The 17218-nt window shown below is 38.8% G+C and overlaps 1 protein-coding gene across 4 annotated transcripts in view; it reads left to right on the top strand.

Moving 5' to 3' along the window:
- LOC124613188 (kinesin-like protein KIF21A) overlaps positions 1–17218 on the top strand; it is a 504551-nt gene that overhangs the window by 345859 nt on the left and 141474 nt on the right. For 3 of the 4 annotated variants that reach the window (XM_047141838.1, XM_047141840.1, XM_047141837.1), the window contains exons 6-12: positions 8468–8576; positions 8715–8917; positions 11204–11393; positions 11482–11634; positions 12337–12519; positions 12637–12684; positions 13014–13217. In XM_047141838.1, coding sequence (XP_046997794.1) covers positions 8468–8576; positions 8715–8917; positions 11204–11393; positions 11482–11634; positions 12337–12519; positions 12637–12684; positions 13014–13217 — 1090 coding nt within the window. The remainder of the gene's footprint in view (positions 1–8467; positions 8577–8714; positions 8918–11203; positions 11394–11481; positions 11635–12336; positions 12520–12636; positions 12685–13013; positions 13218–17218) is intronic. The other variant, XM_047141839.1, reaches the window with a different exon arrangement.

The raw sequence follows: 17218 nt of genomic DNA, 5'->3' as shown, positions 1-17218 counted from the left end.
GAAAATTTAATAGTCATGGGTGACTGGAATTCGAGTGTAGGAAAAGGGAGAGAAGGAAACATAGTAGGTGAATATGGATTGGGGGACAGAAATGAAAGAGGAAGCCGCCTGGTAGAATTTTGCACAGAGCACAACATAATCATAACTAACACTTGGTTTAAGAATCATGAAAGAAGGTTGTATACATGGAAGAACCCTGGAGATACTAAGAGGTTTCAGATAGATTATATAATGGTAAGACAGAGATTTAGGAACCAGGTTTTAAATTGTAAGACATTTCCAGGGGCAGATGTGGACTCTGACCACAATCTATTGGTTATGACCTGTAGATTAAAACTGAAGAAACTGCAAAAAGGTGGGAATTTAAGGAGATGGGACCTGGATAAACTAAAAGAACCAGAGGTTGTACAGAGATTCAGGGAGAGCATAAGGGAGCAATTGACAGGAATGGGGGAAATAAATACAGTAGAAGAAGAATGGGTAGCTTTGAGGGATGAAGTAGTGAAGGCAGCAGAGGATCAAGTAGGTAAAAAGACGAGGGCTAGTAGAAATCCTTGGGTAACAGGAGAAATATTGAATTTAATTGATGAAAGGAGAAAATATAAAAATGCAGTAAGTGAAACAGGCAAAAAGGAATACAAACGTCTCAAAAATGAGATCGACAGGAAGTGCAAAATGGCTAAGCAGGGATGGCTAGAGGACAAATGTAAGGATGTAGAGGCCTATCTCACTAGGGGTAAGATAGATACCGCCTACAGGAAAATTAAAGAGACCTTTGGAGATAAGAGAACGACTTGTATGAATATCAAGAGCTCAGATGGAAACCCAGTTCTAAGCAAAGAAGGGAAGGCAGAAAGGTGGAAGGAGTATATAGAGAGTCTATACAAGGGCGATGTACTTGAGGACAATATTATGGAAATGGAAGAGGATGTAGATGAAGATGAAATGGGAGATACGATACTGCGTGAAGAGTTTGACAGAGCACTGAAAGACCTGAGCCGAAACAAGGCCCCCGGAGTAGACAATATTCCATTGGAACTACTGACGGCCGTGGGAGAGCCAGTCCTGACAAAACTCCACCATCTGGTGAGCAAGATGTATGAGACAGGCGAAATACCCTCAGACTTCAAGAAGAATATAATAATTCCAATCCCAAAGAAAGCAGGTGTTGACAGATGTGAAAATTACCGAACTATCAGTTTAATAAGTCACAGCTGCAAAATACTAACATGAATTCTTTACAGACGAATGGAAAAACTAGTAGAAGCCAACCTCAGGGAAGATCAGTTTGGATTCCGTAGAAACACTGGAACACGTGAGGCAATAATGACCTTACGACTTATCTTAGAAGAAAGATTAAGGAAAGGCAAACCTACGTTTCTAGCTTTTGTAGACTTGGAGAAAGCTTTTGACAATGTTGACTGGAATACTCTCTTTCAAATTCTAAAGGTGGCAGGGGTAAAATACAGGGAGCGAAAGGCTATTTACAATTTGTACAGAAACCAGATGGCAGTTATAAGAGTCGAGGGGCATGAAAGGGAAGCAGTGGTTGGGAAGGGAGTAAGACAGGGTTGTAGCCTCTCCCCGATGTTGTTCAATCTGTATATTGAGCAAGCAATAAAGGAAACAAAAGAAAAATTCGGAGTAGGTATTAAAATTCATGGAGAAGAAATAAAAACTTGGAGGTTCGCCGATGACATTGTAATTCTGTCAGAGACAGCAAAGGACTTGGAAGAGCAGTTGAATGGAATGGACAGTGTCTTGAAAGGAGGATATAAGATGAACATCAACAAAAGCAAAACGAGGATAATGGAATGTAGTCTAACTAAGTCGGGTGATGGTGAGGGAATTAGATTAGGAAATGAGGCACTTAAAGTAGTAAAGGAGTTTTGCTATTTGGGGAGCAAAATAACTGATGATGGTCGAAGTAGAGAGGATATAAAATGTAGGCTGGCAATGGGAAGGAAAGCGTTTCTGAAGAAGAGAAATTTGTTAATATCCAGTATTGATTTAAGTGTCGGGAAGTCATTTCTGAAAGTATTCGTATGGAGTGTAGCCATGTATGGAAGTGAAACATGGACGATAAATAGTTTGGACAAGAAGAGAATAGAAGCTTTCGAAATGTGGTGCTACAGAAGAATGCTGAAGCTTAGATGGGTAGATCACATAACTAATGAGGAAGTATTGAATAGGATTGGGGAGAAGAGAAGTTTGTGGCACAACTTGACCAGAAGAAGGGATCGGTTGGTAGGACATGTTCTGAGGCATCAAGGGATCACCAATTTAGTATTGGAGGGCAGCGTGGAGGGTAAAAATCGTAGAGGGAGACCAAGAGATGAATACACTAAGCAGATTCAGAAGGATGTAGGTTGCAGTAGGTACTGGGAGATGAAAAAGCTTGCACAGGATAGAGTAGCATGGAGAGCTGCATCAAACCAGTCTCAGGACTGAAGACCACAACAACAACAACAACTATGTATATGTCTGCTTGTGTCTGTATATGTATGGATGGATATGTGTGTGTGTGTGTGTGTGTGCGAGTGTATACCCATCCTTTTTTCCCCCTAAGGTAAGTCTTTCCGCTCCCGGGATTAGAGTGACTCCTTGCCCTCTCCCTTAAAACCCACATCCTTTCGTCTTTCCCTCTCCTTCCCTCTTTCCTGATGAGGCAACAGTTTGTTGTGAAAGCTTGAATTTTGTGTGTATGTTTGTGTTTGTTTGTGTGTCTATCGACCTGCCAGCGCTTTTGTTCGGTAAGTCACCTCATCTTTGTTTTTATATATAATTTTTCCCACGTGGAATGTTTCCTTCCATTATATATATATATCCATCCTGCAAGGGAGCAATTCACAAAGGTGATAATATACAGGGTGTTACAAAAAGGTACGGCCAAACGTTCAGGAGACATTCCTCATACACAAAGAAAGAAAATATGTTATGTGGACATGTGTCCGGAAATGCTTACTTTCCATGTTAGAGCTCATTTTATTACTTCTCTTCAAATCACATTTATCATGGAATGGAAACACACAGCAACAGAACATACCAGCGTTACTTCAAACACTTTGTTACAGGAAATGTTCAAAATGTCCTCCGTTAGCGAGGATACATGCATCCACCCTCCGTCGCATGGAATCCCTGATGCGCTGATACAGCCCTGGAGAATGGCGTATTGTATCACAGCCGTCCAAAATATGAGCACAAAGAGTCTCCACATTTGATACCGGGGTTGCGTAGACAAGAGCTTTCAAATGCCCCCACAAATGAAACTCAAGAGGGTTGAGGTCAGAAGAGCGTGGAGACCATGGAATTGGTCCGCCTCTTAGAACTCCATCGGTCACTGAATCTGTTGTTGAGAAGTGTACGAACACTTCGACAGAAATGTGCAGGAGCTCCATCGTGCATGAACCCACATATATATAAAAACTGGGAAATATCTGGCAGGATGTAGCTATTTAACATAGGCGTTGAGTTGTCGAGAGGTGCGTCTGCATTGTGCTGGGTGAACGGACAGTGCTGAGGTTGCAGTTCAGCAGGTGTGCTGGGGGTGGAGATGGTGTTGAGTGAGTTGAGTGGAGGAAGAAAGAAGTAGGAAGCAGGAGATGGTGGCTAATGGCTTGGAGGGAGGTACCAAGGGTGCAAGATGGGAGGGGAGGTGGTTTGGGTTGGGTTGGCAGGAGCATGGGCTAGGCATGTGGCAGATGGGTACTAGAGCCAGTGGTGTTCAACGCACCATGAGGATGCATGGAGGCGTAGGCTGGCATGGCGGAACAGTACAGAGTGAGGGGGAATCTGTTGGGTTGAGGAGTAACAAAGTTCCAGAATTTACTGGCTTCCAGTAAATTACTCACTTTCAGATTGTTCTTGGGACTGAGAGATGCCCGAGACCTGAAGTAGAAAATTACAAAATATTTAGCAAATCATGGAATGTATATTGGAAAGACAGATTAGATCCCGTAGAGGAGGAGGAGGGAGGGAGGGAGGGAGGGGGAGAGTGTTCATTGAGCTCAACAAAAATATTCTCTTTATTGAGGTCGAATTTGAGTGTGGCCGTGAAGTTATCTAGACAAGTATGAGGTGCTATCCGAAATATTCAGGACTGGTGCAATCACCTTTTGAAAACCTTACCTTTGGACTAATGGTCACTATCACCCTCGGATAGTTCCTATCCACATGAACGCACTGTCCCAGTGCTTCTGCCACTGGTGAAACATTTTCTGGAAGTCCTGTTCTTGAGGGTGTTTATCACCGCCAGCGATGCTTCTTAAATCCTCTCTAGAGTGTCGAACTGATGGACTTTCAACTTGAGTTTCAGTGTTGGGAATAGCACAAAGTCGCAAGGTGCCAAATCTGGCAAGTAGGGTGGGTGGGGTACAACCGACATGTTGTTTTTTGCCAAAAAGGTGCTGGTGAGCAAGGACGTGTGACAGGGCGTGTTGTCGTGATACAGCAGCAAGTTCCCTTGATGCCAAAGTTTGGGCTGTCATCACTGTACGTTTTCATGGATCCGTTGCAAAGTCTCACAGTAGTACGCGGAATTCACTGTTTGGTTGGGTGGGATGAGTTCTTTGTGCACAATTGCCTTGGTATCAAAGAAAACTCAGTAGTATGGAAGTACCCAGATCATGCAATATTAGTTGGAGGTGGCTTAAACCTACAGAGTATAGAATCAGACACCTATGGGTCCATTGCAACAGGTATGAGCAAGCAGTCTTGTGAAGTACTTTTGAACAAATTTTTTGGAAACTATCGTGAGCAGCTTGTTAGAGAGACTGCACACAATGAGTATATCCTATACCTTGACTCTGCAAACAGACTTGATGTTATGAGTGATGTCAGTATGGAGACAGGGATTTGTGATCACAATGTCATCATAGTGACAATGGCTACTAAAGATAATAAATCAGTCAGGAAGGCTGGGAGAGTATTTTTGCTAGAGAGAGCAGATAAGCAGTTGTTAGCATCCCATTTAGACAATGCATGGACATCATTTAGTCCCAGTATGATGGATGTTGACAAATTATGGGTGAAGTTTAAACAGAGTGTAAAATGCACTCTGGAGAGGTACCGGTATGTGCTGAGTGACAGATTAAGGACAGAAAAGAACCACCATGGTTTAATAACAAAATTCTGAAAGTTCTGAGGAAGCAAAGACTGTTACACTCCAGATTCAAAAGAGAATACACAAAAGATGACATCCAAAAATTAGTAGAGATTCATGGACTTGTAAAAAGAGTGATGTGTGAAGTGTGAATCTTACAATTGCTACCACTGTCATACTGTAGCAAAAGATCTTGCTGAGGATCTGAGAAAATTTTGGTCCTATATAAAATTGCTAAGCAGGTTGCAGGCTTCTATCCAGTCACTTGTTGACCAGTCTGGTGTAGCAATAGAAGATTGCAAAAAGAAAGCTAAACATTTAATGCAGAAGGATCGTACAAACATACCGTCATTTGATCATCTTACAGACTCCCGTGTGGAGGACATAGTAATAGGCAACTGAAAGAGTTGTAAAAAATAAAGTCTCCAGGTCTGGATGGAATCCCAGTTCTGTTTTACAAAGAGTACTCCACTGCACTGTCCCGTTACTTAGCTTGCATTTATCATAAATATCTCACCCAGCACAAAGCCCCAAGCAATGGCAAAAAGTGCAAGTGACTCCTGTATATAAGAAGGGTAAAAGAACTGACCTTCAAATTGCAGACCAATATCCTTAACATCAGTTTACTGCAGATTTCTTGAATGCGAAGTTCCTTGAGATGGAAAAGTTTCTGTCCACAAATGGTTTCAGAAAGCACTGCTCCTGCGAAACTCAACTTACCCTTATCTCAAATGATATTCTGCAAACCATGGATAAAGGGAAATGTGCGGATTCCAAATTTCTAGTTTGACACAGTCCTCCACTGTAAACTGTTAATGAAGGTACGAGCATGTGGAATAGGTTCCCAGATATTCAAATGGCCGGAAGACTTTTTAAGTAATAGAACCCAGAACATTGTCCTCAACAGCAAGTGTTCATCAGTTACAAGGGTATCATCAGAGTGTCTCAGGAAAGTGTGGTAGGAGCACTTTTATTTTATACATACATAAATGATCTGATGGACAGGGTGATCTGCAGTCTGTGGCTATTTGTTGATAATGCTGTGATGTATGGGAAGCTGTTGTAGTTAAGTGACTGTAGGATGATACAAGATGTCTTGAACAACATTTCTAGATGGTGTGATGAATGGAAGCTAGCTGTAAAAGTAGAAAAATGTCAGTTCATGCAGATTACTAGGAGAAACAAGCTCATAATGTTTGAATACAGCATTAGTAGTGTGCTACTTGACACAATCATGGCAATTAAATGTGTAGACAAAACATTGCAAAGCGATATGGAGTGGAACAAGTGTGTGAGGATTGTAGTGGGGAAGGCGGATGGTAGACGTTGGTTTGTTGGAAGGTGAGCTGCTAGTTTTGTTACCAGTAGCTTCAGTCAGCATGCAAGTGCTATGGAGATGCTTCAAGAGCCCAATTGGGAATCCATGTAGAGAAAGCGATATCCTTTTCAAGGAATGCTATTGAGAAAATTTAGAGAACCAGTATTTAAAGCTGACTCCTGGAAGAGTCTACTGCTGCCGTCCTACATTATTTTGTATAAGGACCATAAAGATTAGATGAGAGAAATTGGGAGTTGAACGTAGACACTTAGATTGTTGTATTTCCATCACACTATTTGCAAGTGGTACAGGGAAATAAATGATTTGTAGTGGTACAGGGTACCCTGTGCCAAGCACTATATCCTATCTTGCAGAGTTTGGATGTAGATATAGGATGGAATTTGGGGTCAGGAGAACTATGGAAGCGAAGAATGTGTTGCAAGAATATCTTGGATTTAAGTAGCTCTTAAAAGCTGTTGTTAGAGGGAAGGATCCAGATAGCATCGGTTGTGAAGTAGCAATTGAAATCCAGTATGTTTTTTGCATTGTGCCATGTTGTGCCACTGGATGGTAAAAATGCTGTGCAGTGATTGCCGTGCAGTTGATTTCACATATGCTTTCACAGGTGGACCTGCCTCTGATGGGTGAGTCTGTGACAGGACTGGAGTAGGTTGTTCAGGGTGAGTAGATCAAGCATTTAAAACTACCTGGATCTTTCAATGAGACACCTGTAGCAGTGAGTTGGGAGTGAAACTGACATATGGATGGATCAGGATGTTGTGTGGGTTGAGTGGGCAATGGAATACCACTGTGGGAGAGGTGTGGTGGATCTCGGATAGGATGTCCCTCATTCCAGGTCACGGTGATAAATAATCAAAGTCATGCACAAGGATGTGGTTCAGCTGTTCCAGTGTGGAATGAAGTTGGTCGATAAGAGTTGTGCTCCTTCGCAGTGGATTATACCAACCCCCAATAATCAGCTGCAAAGAAGCAACCCACCTTGTCACCTAATGTCAACTCTGTTGAACAAAACATGCTAAGAGTTCAGTTACTGTTCTGAAGTCTGTGCAGTCTGGACCCTTCCCTCAAACATCAGCATTTTTGAACACATGGATGGGCATTATACTTGCAACACACCCTTCATTCCCATAATCCTCGTGGCCTCAGCCTCTGCTAACCCACTGTCCCCACTTTCTTCACCCAACAGTGTCCCCTCCTTCTGTCCTGTCACCTCCTGCCAATCCAGTCCTCCATGTCATACTCATCATGTGCCAAACCCCACTGGCTTCAGTACCTCTGTGTCACATACCAAGCCTATGCAGCTACCACACCATTCTCCCATGTTCTTACCTTGCACACCCACTACCTTCCTCAGTCAGTTGCCACCCATTCCTAGCCCCTTGTCCTGCTTAATGCTTCTTTCTCACTGTAACCACCCAGCCTGACACAATGCCCACTCCATGTCCACCTGCCTAATTGAACTGCAACCTCAGCATTTTATATCTTGCCAGGCGGGCATGCTGTAGGTGGTTTTTAATGATAGCAGTATTCAGTAATTCTAAAAAATACAGTTACCTGACATAGCAATGAACAAAATGAAATTTTTGACATATTACAATTATGTGTCTGGCTGGGACTCGAGATAGGATCTCCGAAATTTTCACATTTTGTCTATAAAGTAGTTTGGTATAGAGCCACATCATACAGACATGCATTGTTTACTTTTATCATTATTGTAATTACCATTCAAAAAACTAATTACTACCATCTATGTTAAACATTATTTTGTAAAACATTGACCTAAGTCATTGGAACAAGACAGTATATTTGTATCTTCAATAAAGTGACTCTCTCTCTCTCTCTCTCTCTCTCTCTCTCTCTCTCTCTCTGTGTGTGTGTGTGTGTGTGTGTGTGTGTGTGTGTGTGTGTGTGTGTGTGTGTGTGTGTGCGCGCGCGCGCATGGCCTCGTGTAAATAACCCTAGTATTACATATTATATTTTTCGTTTTCGAGTATTAAATCCAGCTTTACACCATTATTTTTCCCCAGCTTGCTTTAGGCAATGTGATATCTGCTCTTGGAGATAAATCGAGGAAAGTCACACATGTACCATATAGAGATTCCAAGCTCACAAGGTTACTGCAAGATTCACTTGGAGGTAAGGCAACATGAAAGCTCCATAATTAATGATGGTTATCTATTTTTCTGGCTGTGGACAGGGTGAAAGTTCATTTCTTCTCAGTGTTAGTTGTGTACATAGTAAATATATATAAAAAAATTGTATTTTATCTTCTAGGTAACAGCCGGACAGTTATGATTGCTTGTGTCTCACCAAGTGACAGAGACTTTATGGAAACACTAAACACACTGAATTACGCAAATAGAGCAAGGAACATTAAAAATAGGGTTGTTATTAATCAAGATAAGTCATCACGAACAATAGTACTACTGCGGCAGGAAATACAGCAACTGCAGCTAGAACTGTTGGAATACAAACAGGTTTGTAAGGGTGTTTTATTCTTGTTAATAGTGTTTTGGAGAAAAGTGTAACATAATGAGCTTTATGCATGCTTGTGAAAGCCTGACTTCTGAAACAGATTGCTGCATTAAAAGTAAGTGTTAATCATAATTCTTGAATGAAATTTATCACATTTTATTTTTGTATCCTGTTTTGGGATATATGCTGTTGCAAAATTTGATATAATATTTGAAAAATTGTGACTCGCAGAGAAAAGAGACTTCTGATGATTTTGAATGACTGACTGAGGAGGAAATGACATAAGCAATATAATTTGTAGACAACCACAAGTCTGTCAGAGAGAAAGCGACAGGAGAAAATGCTAAGAATATGTTTTTTAGAATTATTGGGAAAAATACTATATTAAATTGCGTAAAAGAAATAAAACACCACCAATAATTAATATAGCATATGAGTGAGAGTGCTAGAAATGTTTAGGTGTACACACTAATGATGACTTGAAATCAAGGAAAATACTACTGAGCTCCTCAAACAACTATGTTCAGCAACTTTTACTCCTTGTATAATTGCTAGTTTCAGAAACAATTGTTACTTCTGGAAAACAAACAAGTCAGCATCTTGACATAGTTTCTCGACTGCATCTTTTGCAACTTCAGTGGGGGCTCAAGTGATGATAATGGGAAATTACTTGCCAGTCAGAATCAATTCGTCGCTACCTAACCATCAGGGGTGAGCACTTGACCTTATATTTGAATATGGTTCTTCTGATCAAAAAAGTTTGGTCATCACGGTTGTTTCAAGTGCTTGTAGAAGCATGGATCATTCATCAGGCATCTTAGTTATCAATGACAAATAGTGGTATAATTAAAATCAGTATACTGATTGACATTGTTAAAAGGGAAACATTAAGATTAGGATCCTGTAGGATGGTAATGTGGGCTGCTACCAAAGGATTAATCTTTGATCATTATTGTCCAAAAACCTAAAATATCTGGCCTTTAGCAATGCAGATATTTTTAGTCAAGGCTAAAACTATTCTTCTGGACAACTGTTTCTATTACACAGTTAAGTTTTTTGATTAAAGAGTGCTGACACATGAACCTTAAAAGAATAATAAAGTGTGTGCGAAGTTAAATAAGTAGTATTACTGACTAATAAGTTAACTCTCATTCATTAATAAACAATGGCTATGGGAAAAATAGGAAAATTTCTGGCCAGTACTTGCCTTAAGGAGGCAACTGTTTAATACTGCTGATAAATATACACATGAAAGTAAAAGAGATGACACTATCTTAGCTTTTGGAACTATTATTTCCGTCCTTGGGGAAGGGAGAGGAGTAGTGTGGAGATATTAAAAAGGAAGGGCAGGACACTCAGACCCCAGGACAAGAGGTGTCCACCTGCAATGAGAATGAAATGAAGGTCTGCTGTCTTTGATTGTTGTTGAAAAAAGATTTGTGATTATTTTGAGCAAGCAAATGAACGATGAAGTGAATAAGTAATTCGGTAAGGACAAGATGATTTTGGCATTATAATTTGTAGATGACACAAACATTGTAATTAAAGCTATGAGAGAGAAAGTAACAGAAGAATTCTATGCTAGAACAGAAGAATTCTATGCTAGAATGTGAGTTATTGACTTATTTAGATGCTACTATTATATATTTCCTATCCAACGATATATGAAGTGTTAGTACCAACCTGTAATCTTCCACCGTACAAAAGAAAGATTTTGAAATATCTCTGAATCATAATAAAACTCAATATCTTGGTTCCATGTCTGTATCAGTTACTTCCCCCCCCCACCACAGTTGTAGGACTCTGTTGCTAACAATACCCTTATTGTAGTTTTTTCATCTGAATTATTATTTGGTACATTCTTATTCATTTTAAGCCAGTGTGCTGTTCAGTAATCTGTAAAGGACTGATATGTACCCAAACTTGCAAACAAATCATGCATATGCAGCATGTAAACTGATTTTTTCCAAATTATTTCAATAAGAAGTATGCCAATGACCTTCTGGTTTTTGATAAAACCATAATTAAACTTCCCTAAACAATGTTTGCAGTTGAAACATCATCAGTTAGATGTATAAATTGGGCATTAACTGCTGCAGCTTGATGAAGGTAGCATCAGTTGTTTTATAATATGCGTAGGCATCAGAATCCTAAAGGTTAACTTAATTAATAAAAGACAGGATGTGAGAGCAAAATATAGTGTACTTGGTAAGTTGTAGAAAATTCTCGCTATAATTGCTTCTGTACAATGCAGAGAATCCATATTTAAATTAACTATAAATTTTCAGGGGAAAAGAATTGTTGGTGAAGATGGTGTTGAATCTGTAAATGATATGTACCATGAAAACATAATGTTACAAAGTGAGATCAACAATCTGAGAACCAGAGTGAAAGCCATGCAGGAAACAATAGATGCTCTCAGCAACAAGAACACACAGCTTTTGGCTGAGAGAGCTGTGGGATCTTGGGTTGGCTCAGGTATGAACTGGAACCAATAAGTGGTGACTGTAAAGCCTATTATATGTGCTCATGCTGTAAAAGTAAATTTCATATTATTTATGTACAGGTGAAACTTCAGACATCACAGAAATGATACAGGGTTATCTTAAAGAGATAGAGGACCTGAGAGCAAAATTGTTGGAATCTGAAGCCATATGTCAGCAACTCCGCAAAAGGCAACCACCTAAAATGTCACTGAGTCCTCATGTTGCCATGTCAGGTAGGCAAACATCTTATCTACTGCACATTCAGCTTTGCTAAATGATGTCATGTTAATAACATCTGTACGGCAGTTCATGCAAATTGATGCAGTCCTTCCTCTAACTATGTGGAGTCTTGTATGTAACTTCGAGCTAGAGGTGGAAAAACTAGAGTAGCCAAATTTGTTTGTATAGGTGATGAAATTTTATTATAATGTTTAGTCTCTCTCAAAATGCAGTCCATAATCCTTGATAATTACAATGATGAGATTAGAACAAAGAGTTATTTACTGTGTGATGTGAGGGATATGTGACTCTTTCTTCCTGAGAATTTTATACTGGGAAAGAAAACTAAAAAGAAACACCTAAAAAGTTGCTTTTTTACAATTTAAATGAATCAAGTGCAAAAACGAAAATTCTGCTCTGTCACTTAGCAGAATAATCAATGACTTGCAGAGGAAACTGTTTGCAAGTAATTAAGTTCACTGAAACTTAAAAGTTGCCTTGAAATTTATCTACAGTAACTGATTCACATAATCATTGGGAGGGGTTAGTGTTACTAAAGAAGTAGGTCTTAAAAATTATCAAACAGAAGAAGAAGACTTAGAATGAGGAGGAGGAGAAGGAATTACTCCTATAACTGCTGTTGTATGAAATCTAAATAATTCTTATTTTTTATATTCTGGAGGTCATTTAAGTTTCCCATATCTCTGTTCTTCCAGGACACTTCGATATATCTCCTGGTGACGTAACATCTGTAGATAATCTCCTTTCTGAAGCAAAGAAAGATTTGTTAAAGGATATTGAATTGCTAGCAAAAAGTAAAATTAATGATGAAACATCAAACGATGGCCAGAAAAATGGGAATGATGATGCAGATAGTGAGAGTGACAGTGAAGAGAAAGGTAGGTTGTTCTATATTATTTAAAGTGGAAGAAGTTGTAACGGTATACACTGTTTCAAAGACTTTAATTCTGTCACATTGTTTTGATTCCTGAAGTTCCTTTCATTTCTTTGAGCAGAGAATGATGACGCAAGTGACAGCAGCAGTACTGATACGGAAGAGAAAGGTGGGTATATGCGATTTAGTAAAATTTAAAAGTACACTATTTATGCACTTCTAATTAATTTTTGTGTTCTCTCTAATTTTTAGCACATTCTTTTTAGTGACAATGAGTTGCTTTTAATGGCACATATCAGTATTTTTAGTGCACTGTACATTTAATAAAAATATTTGCATGTGACGGGAAGCTTTAACTATGTCATTGCTGATTACATTTTCTCGTGATACGCTTGAAATAAATGAAGTGGGAAGCAGGGTAATAGTACTTGAAACATAGTTTCACTTCAACAATTATAATCATTTATTAGTATCACAATTTCTTTCCATTTGATATAGGAGAAGCTGAAAATGAAGAATTTGGTCTTAAGTTAGCAGAACTCACTTCAGAGATAAACATCAAACAGAAGCTAATAGAAGAATTAGAGCTGTCACAGCGCAGAATACACACTATGCGCCAGCACTATGAAGACAAGATGATGCAGTTGCAGGAACGTATCAGGGTCACACAAGAAGAACGGGATAAAGTGCTAGCCTCATTCAGTAAGTTAAAACAGCATAAGTTATGTTTTCATTATTGGGAAGACAAGGACAAGGTATCAATAGTGGTATTACACTAGTGTATGGTTATTTCATGTTACTGATTTATCACTTGTCAGTTTGTATCATATGATTCTGAATGCACCTCCATCAGAGAAGGTAATTGTTATGCGATTACCTGTAAATCATTGTACTAATATTGAGTGTGTCAAACTGAAGGTGGTGGCTATGTTGGAAACCAACATACATGTGTTGTAGAGGGAAGGCACGTGTGAGCCGCCTCCTCCTCCTCCTCCTCCTCCTCCATCTCCTCACTCCAGTGAAGTACTGAGAACAAGGCAGACTCCCATTTGGGAGGATGAAACTTAGAGCAATGTGGACTCACATTCTGCAGGATGAAAATTCAAATCCCCATATGGCCACCTAGATGCATGTTTTCTATAGTTTCCCTAAATCACTTAAGACAAATGCTGGGACAGTTCTTTTGAAAGGCCAGCCAATTTTGTTCCCTAACAATTCTCGATCCAAAATTGTGCTCAATGTATAATGACCTTATCAGTGATAGGACAATGACAACTTTAACCTTCCTCCCATGCAGTGAAACATAAATTGGCTCAGGATTCATACAGAGGAAATGCGGCTTTGAGTACAGGCAATACATCTTGTGTCTTCATCTCAAAGACATTCATTTAAAAGGTACTGGTGCGCCTATGCTAAGAGTTTATAGCCTACACCAAAAGGATGGCATCTATGGGAAGAGGGCTTGATGAGGAGTATTCATATTTGTCAACAATGAGAACCTTTATTATCTTTACCCCTCAACACTTGCATAGCAAACAGTTGTTCTGACAGTGCATGAACCGTGTGGGATAACAGTATGTTCCTTAAGACTACCATAGCATGCATTCCTACATGGTGAGGTTCTCAAGTATCACGTCAAGCAGTTATCCCATCAATTCTTCCTTTGTGTTGACTTTCAATTTCCTGGCTACTGTGTGTTATGAAAGGCAGTTGTGCCTCAAGTGCTGAAGTCGCGCCACTCATCTGTTGCATCATAATACTTCTAAAGAGATTCTTATCATCTCTTATTATTCTGGGATTGGCTGATGTGCTGGGAGAGTTATTCTTTAGGTGATTCGATGCTGTTCTCCACCTTTTCCTATCTCATTGTGTTTTCGTCTTTATGTAATTATTGCAGAGAGAGGATAGATTGCTATTCACCACATAGAGCATGAGTTGAGTCACAGACAGGCACAATGAAAAGCATATTAGAAATATTTATGTTTATGGACAATATCTTTCCTGAGATGTAGAACACTCTCACATTGCACATGCATGGCTGCTGTCTCCAGCCACTAAGGACCACCAGAGGCCAGAGACAGCAGTCATGTTGTGTAAATTGTGTGAATGTTAAGAGTTCTACTTCTGAGTAAGGATGTTGTCTGAAAGCTTAAATATTTCTAGTATGCTTTTCACTGTGGCTGTGTGTGACTCATTGCCTCCTCTATGCGGTGAGTAATAATTTATCCTTTCTATACTATTGTTATTCCATTCTGGATGTTCCATACTTTTGTAACACCCAGTATTCTTTATGAGCTGGTTTATAAAGTCATGGTTTGTTCCTAGCATTTTTCCTCTCTTTCCAACTCCTTTCCACACAAGGTTGGTCAACTATTCCAATAGTCCATCGCAGATGTCTCAGTAGTCTGCCCAATCTTCTCGTAATTTTGTTCCGTAGACTTCTTTTCTTGCCTATATTATAGACCCATCTTCATTTCATACTTTATCCATCCTCGTAATTTTTAAAGTTCTTTGATAATACCAAATTTGAAATGCATTCTGTTTCTTTTCTTCAGATTTCCGATTGTACAGATTTCACTGCTATACTGTCAGTAGTTACAATCGAGCACTGTCCATTATGTAGTCTTTGTGCCCCTGCCAAATACGATATTATGGAATCTGATTTAAAGTAGGCAGATCCCAGTAATAGAATACTGTTACTATTATTATTATTATTATTATTTAAATTTGTGATTATTTTAAGAGTTCATTATGTTTCCAATACTAAGTTGAAAGTGAGACAGATAATTCCTGCTGACTTCTGGTAAGTAAAACTATTCTCAGTGTATTACATTAGTCAGGCGAAAAAGAAAATCTTTCTATAAATTGCAGATTACATAAAATTAAGCTGAAATGAGACTAGGGGCTAGTGGTCAGTGAATAATAACTGTCGCTATGGCTATCACAAATTTGTATTCAAAAATGATCATCTCAGTATGTGGATACCTTATTGTAGGCAATAAAAACTCAGTTTACTACCACAGTGTTGCAACAGTTGAAAAACAGAATGAGATCACAGTAAAAAAGTAGTAGTGCTTTTTTTTTTTTTTTTTTTTTTTCCCCATAGGAAAAGAAGTTTGTAAAATTTAGGTCTTGTATTTCAAAATCAGCCACTGGAAAATGTTACTTGGAACAATGCCTCCCTCAAATTGCAGATATTTGTAAAATCATTTGTGCAAACAGAGGTCCAAATACTGACAATGTCATCAGTAAAACTCAGCAGTATAAATCTTAAAACAACTACACTGACAAGATATAAGAGATTTCCAAATTTTGGAGTACCTTCGTTATAACATTGCTATTACATCATATGATTTTGCCTTATGTCTAATAAGTGAAGACTAACCTGAAAGGCCAGGAGGTTTTACAGCTAATAGAGTGAATGTTCTCAATGGCAAAAAGCATATCAAGTATGGGGGGGGGGGGGGAGGAGGAGGATTGATGAGTGGTTGAAGACAATAAAAAGATACAGTGAATGTAATATAAATTGTTTTGAAAAGGGAAATGAGTTACTTGCATTGCAAAGTTGTTCTCTTACACTTTATACCATGAGATACATGTTTTCCATGCAGTAATTTTTGTCACTGACACCCACAGATAAATGCGTTTCTGTTGCCCAATACTGCAGTCTTATTGACTGGAAACAATCTACAGTCTTGTTTCCAAATGTAAATCAGTATCACATTTAGCATTTAGACAAGTACTGTTCAAAAGTTGGTCGTAACACAGTGCAAATTTTCATACCTAGTGTGGTTCGCAATCTCAGCAATACTGTTTGAACCCTTATGACAGAATGTGGAATAGTACATTTTGTCACTCTGATATGTGTGCCTGCTCCCTACTGGCAACAGGAATTATGTTACAGTAAGCTGTATCACAGTTTGCCATATGGTGTTTTGCTGCAGTATGAAATTTGAATGGAGAATGCGCACTTCATTGTACAGTTACTCAAAAATCAATGTATATTTTGCATTTTTTAAAAAGAGAATTGCTGCAAATGAATTTATTCTTTGTTGTGAACAAACACTATTCTTCTTACAAAAGTGAATTCACAGCAAGAGTTTGAAGAGGTTTTAACACCATTATACTCTTTAAATGTGACTTACCTGATTTTTGCAAATAGAGTAATGATGTTTAAACTGCTAAATTATGCACAAGAGATAATGTAAATGAGCAGCTAGTTATTCTTTTGGAACTGTATAGCCATCTTATAGGACGTATTCACTTTACCACATTTATTTGTGAAATTGAAAATATTTAGGGATTAATGTGTACATTGTGGAGCAATGAATTGGGCTCAGACAGTTTTATATACTGTGAAAAGACCATCATGCCTATAGAGGAATTAAGTCAAGAGAGTAACATTCAGAAACCAGTTTCAAAAAAAATTAATTCTATAGATAAAATGTAGTCCTAAAAAAAACTAGATATTATAAAATGGCTGTAAAAGTTTTGATATCAATGGAATCATAATGGAAATAGTGTGTACATATAGATTGTTCAACAATGTCTGGATTTCTGTAGTCACGGCACGGGCAGGGACGATTTGGCTCGGAGGTTATTTTGCCATACTGGCACTGTTACCATGCAAACATATGGCTGCTATGCCAGACTTACATTCCATGCTTGGCATTTGTTTCATCTCCCTCATTCCCTCTCCTTCC

The sequence above is a fragment of the Schistocerca americana genome, chromosome 4 (assembly GCF_021461395.2).
Source record: "Schistocerca americana isolate TAMUIC-IGC-003095 chromosome 4, iqSchAmer2.1, whole genome shotgun sequence".
NCBI classification, from domain to species: Eukaryota; Metazoa; Arthropoda; class Insecta; order Orthoptera; family Acrididae; genus Schistocerca; species Schistocerca americana.
This window is presented reverse-complemented; position numbering and strand designations above follow the sequence as displayed.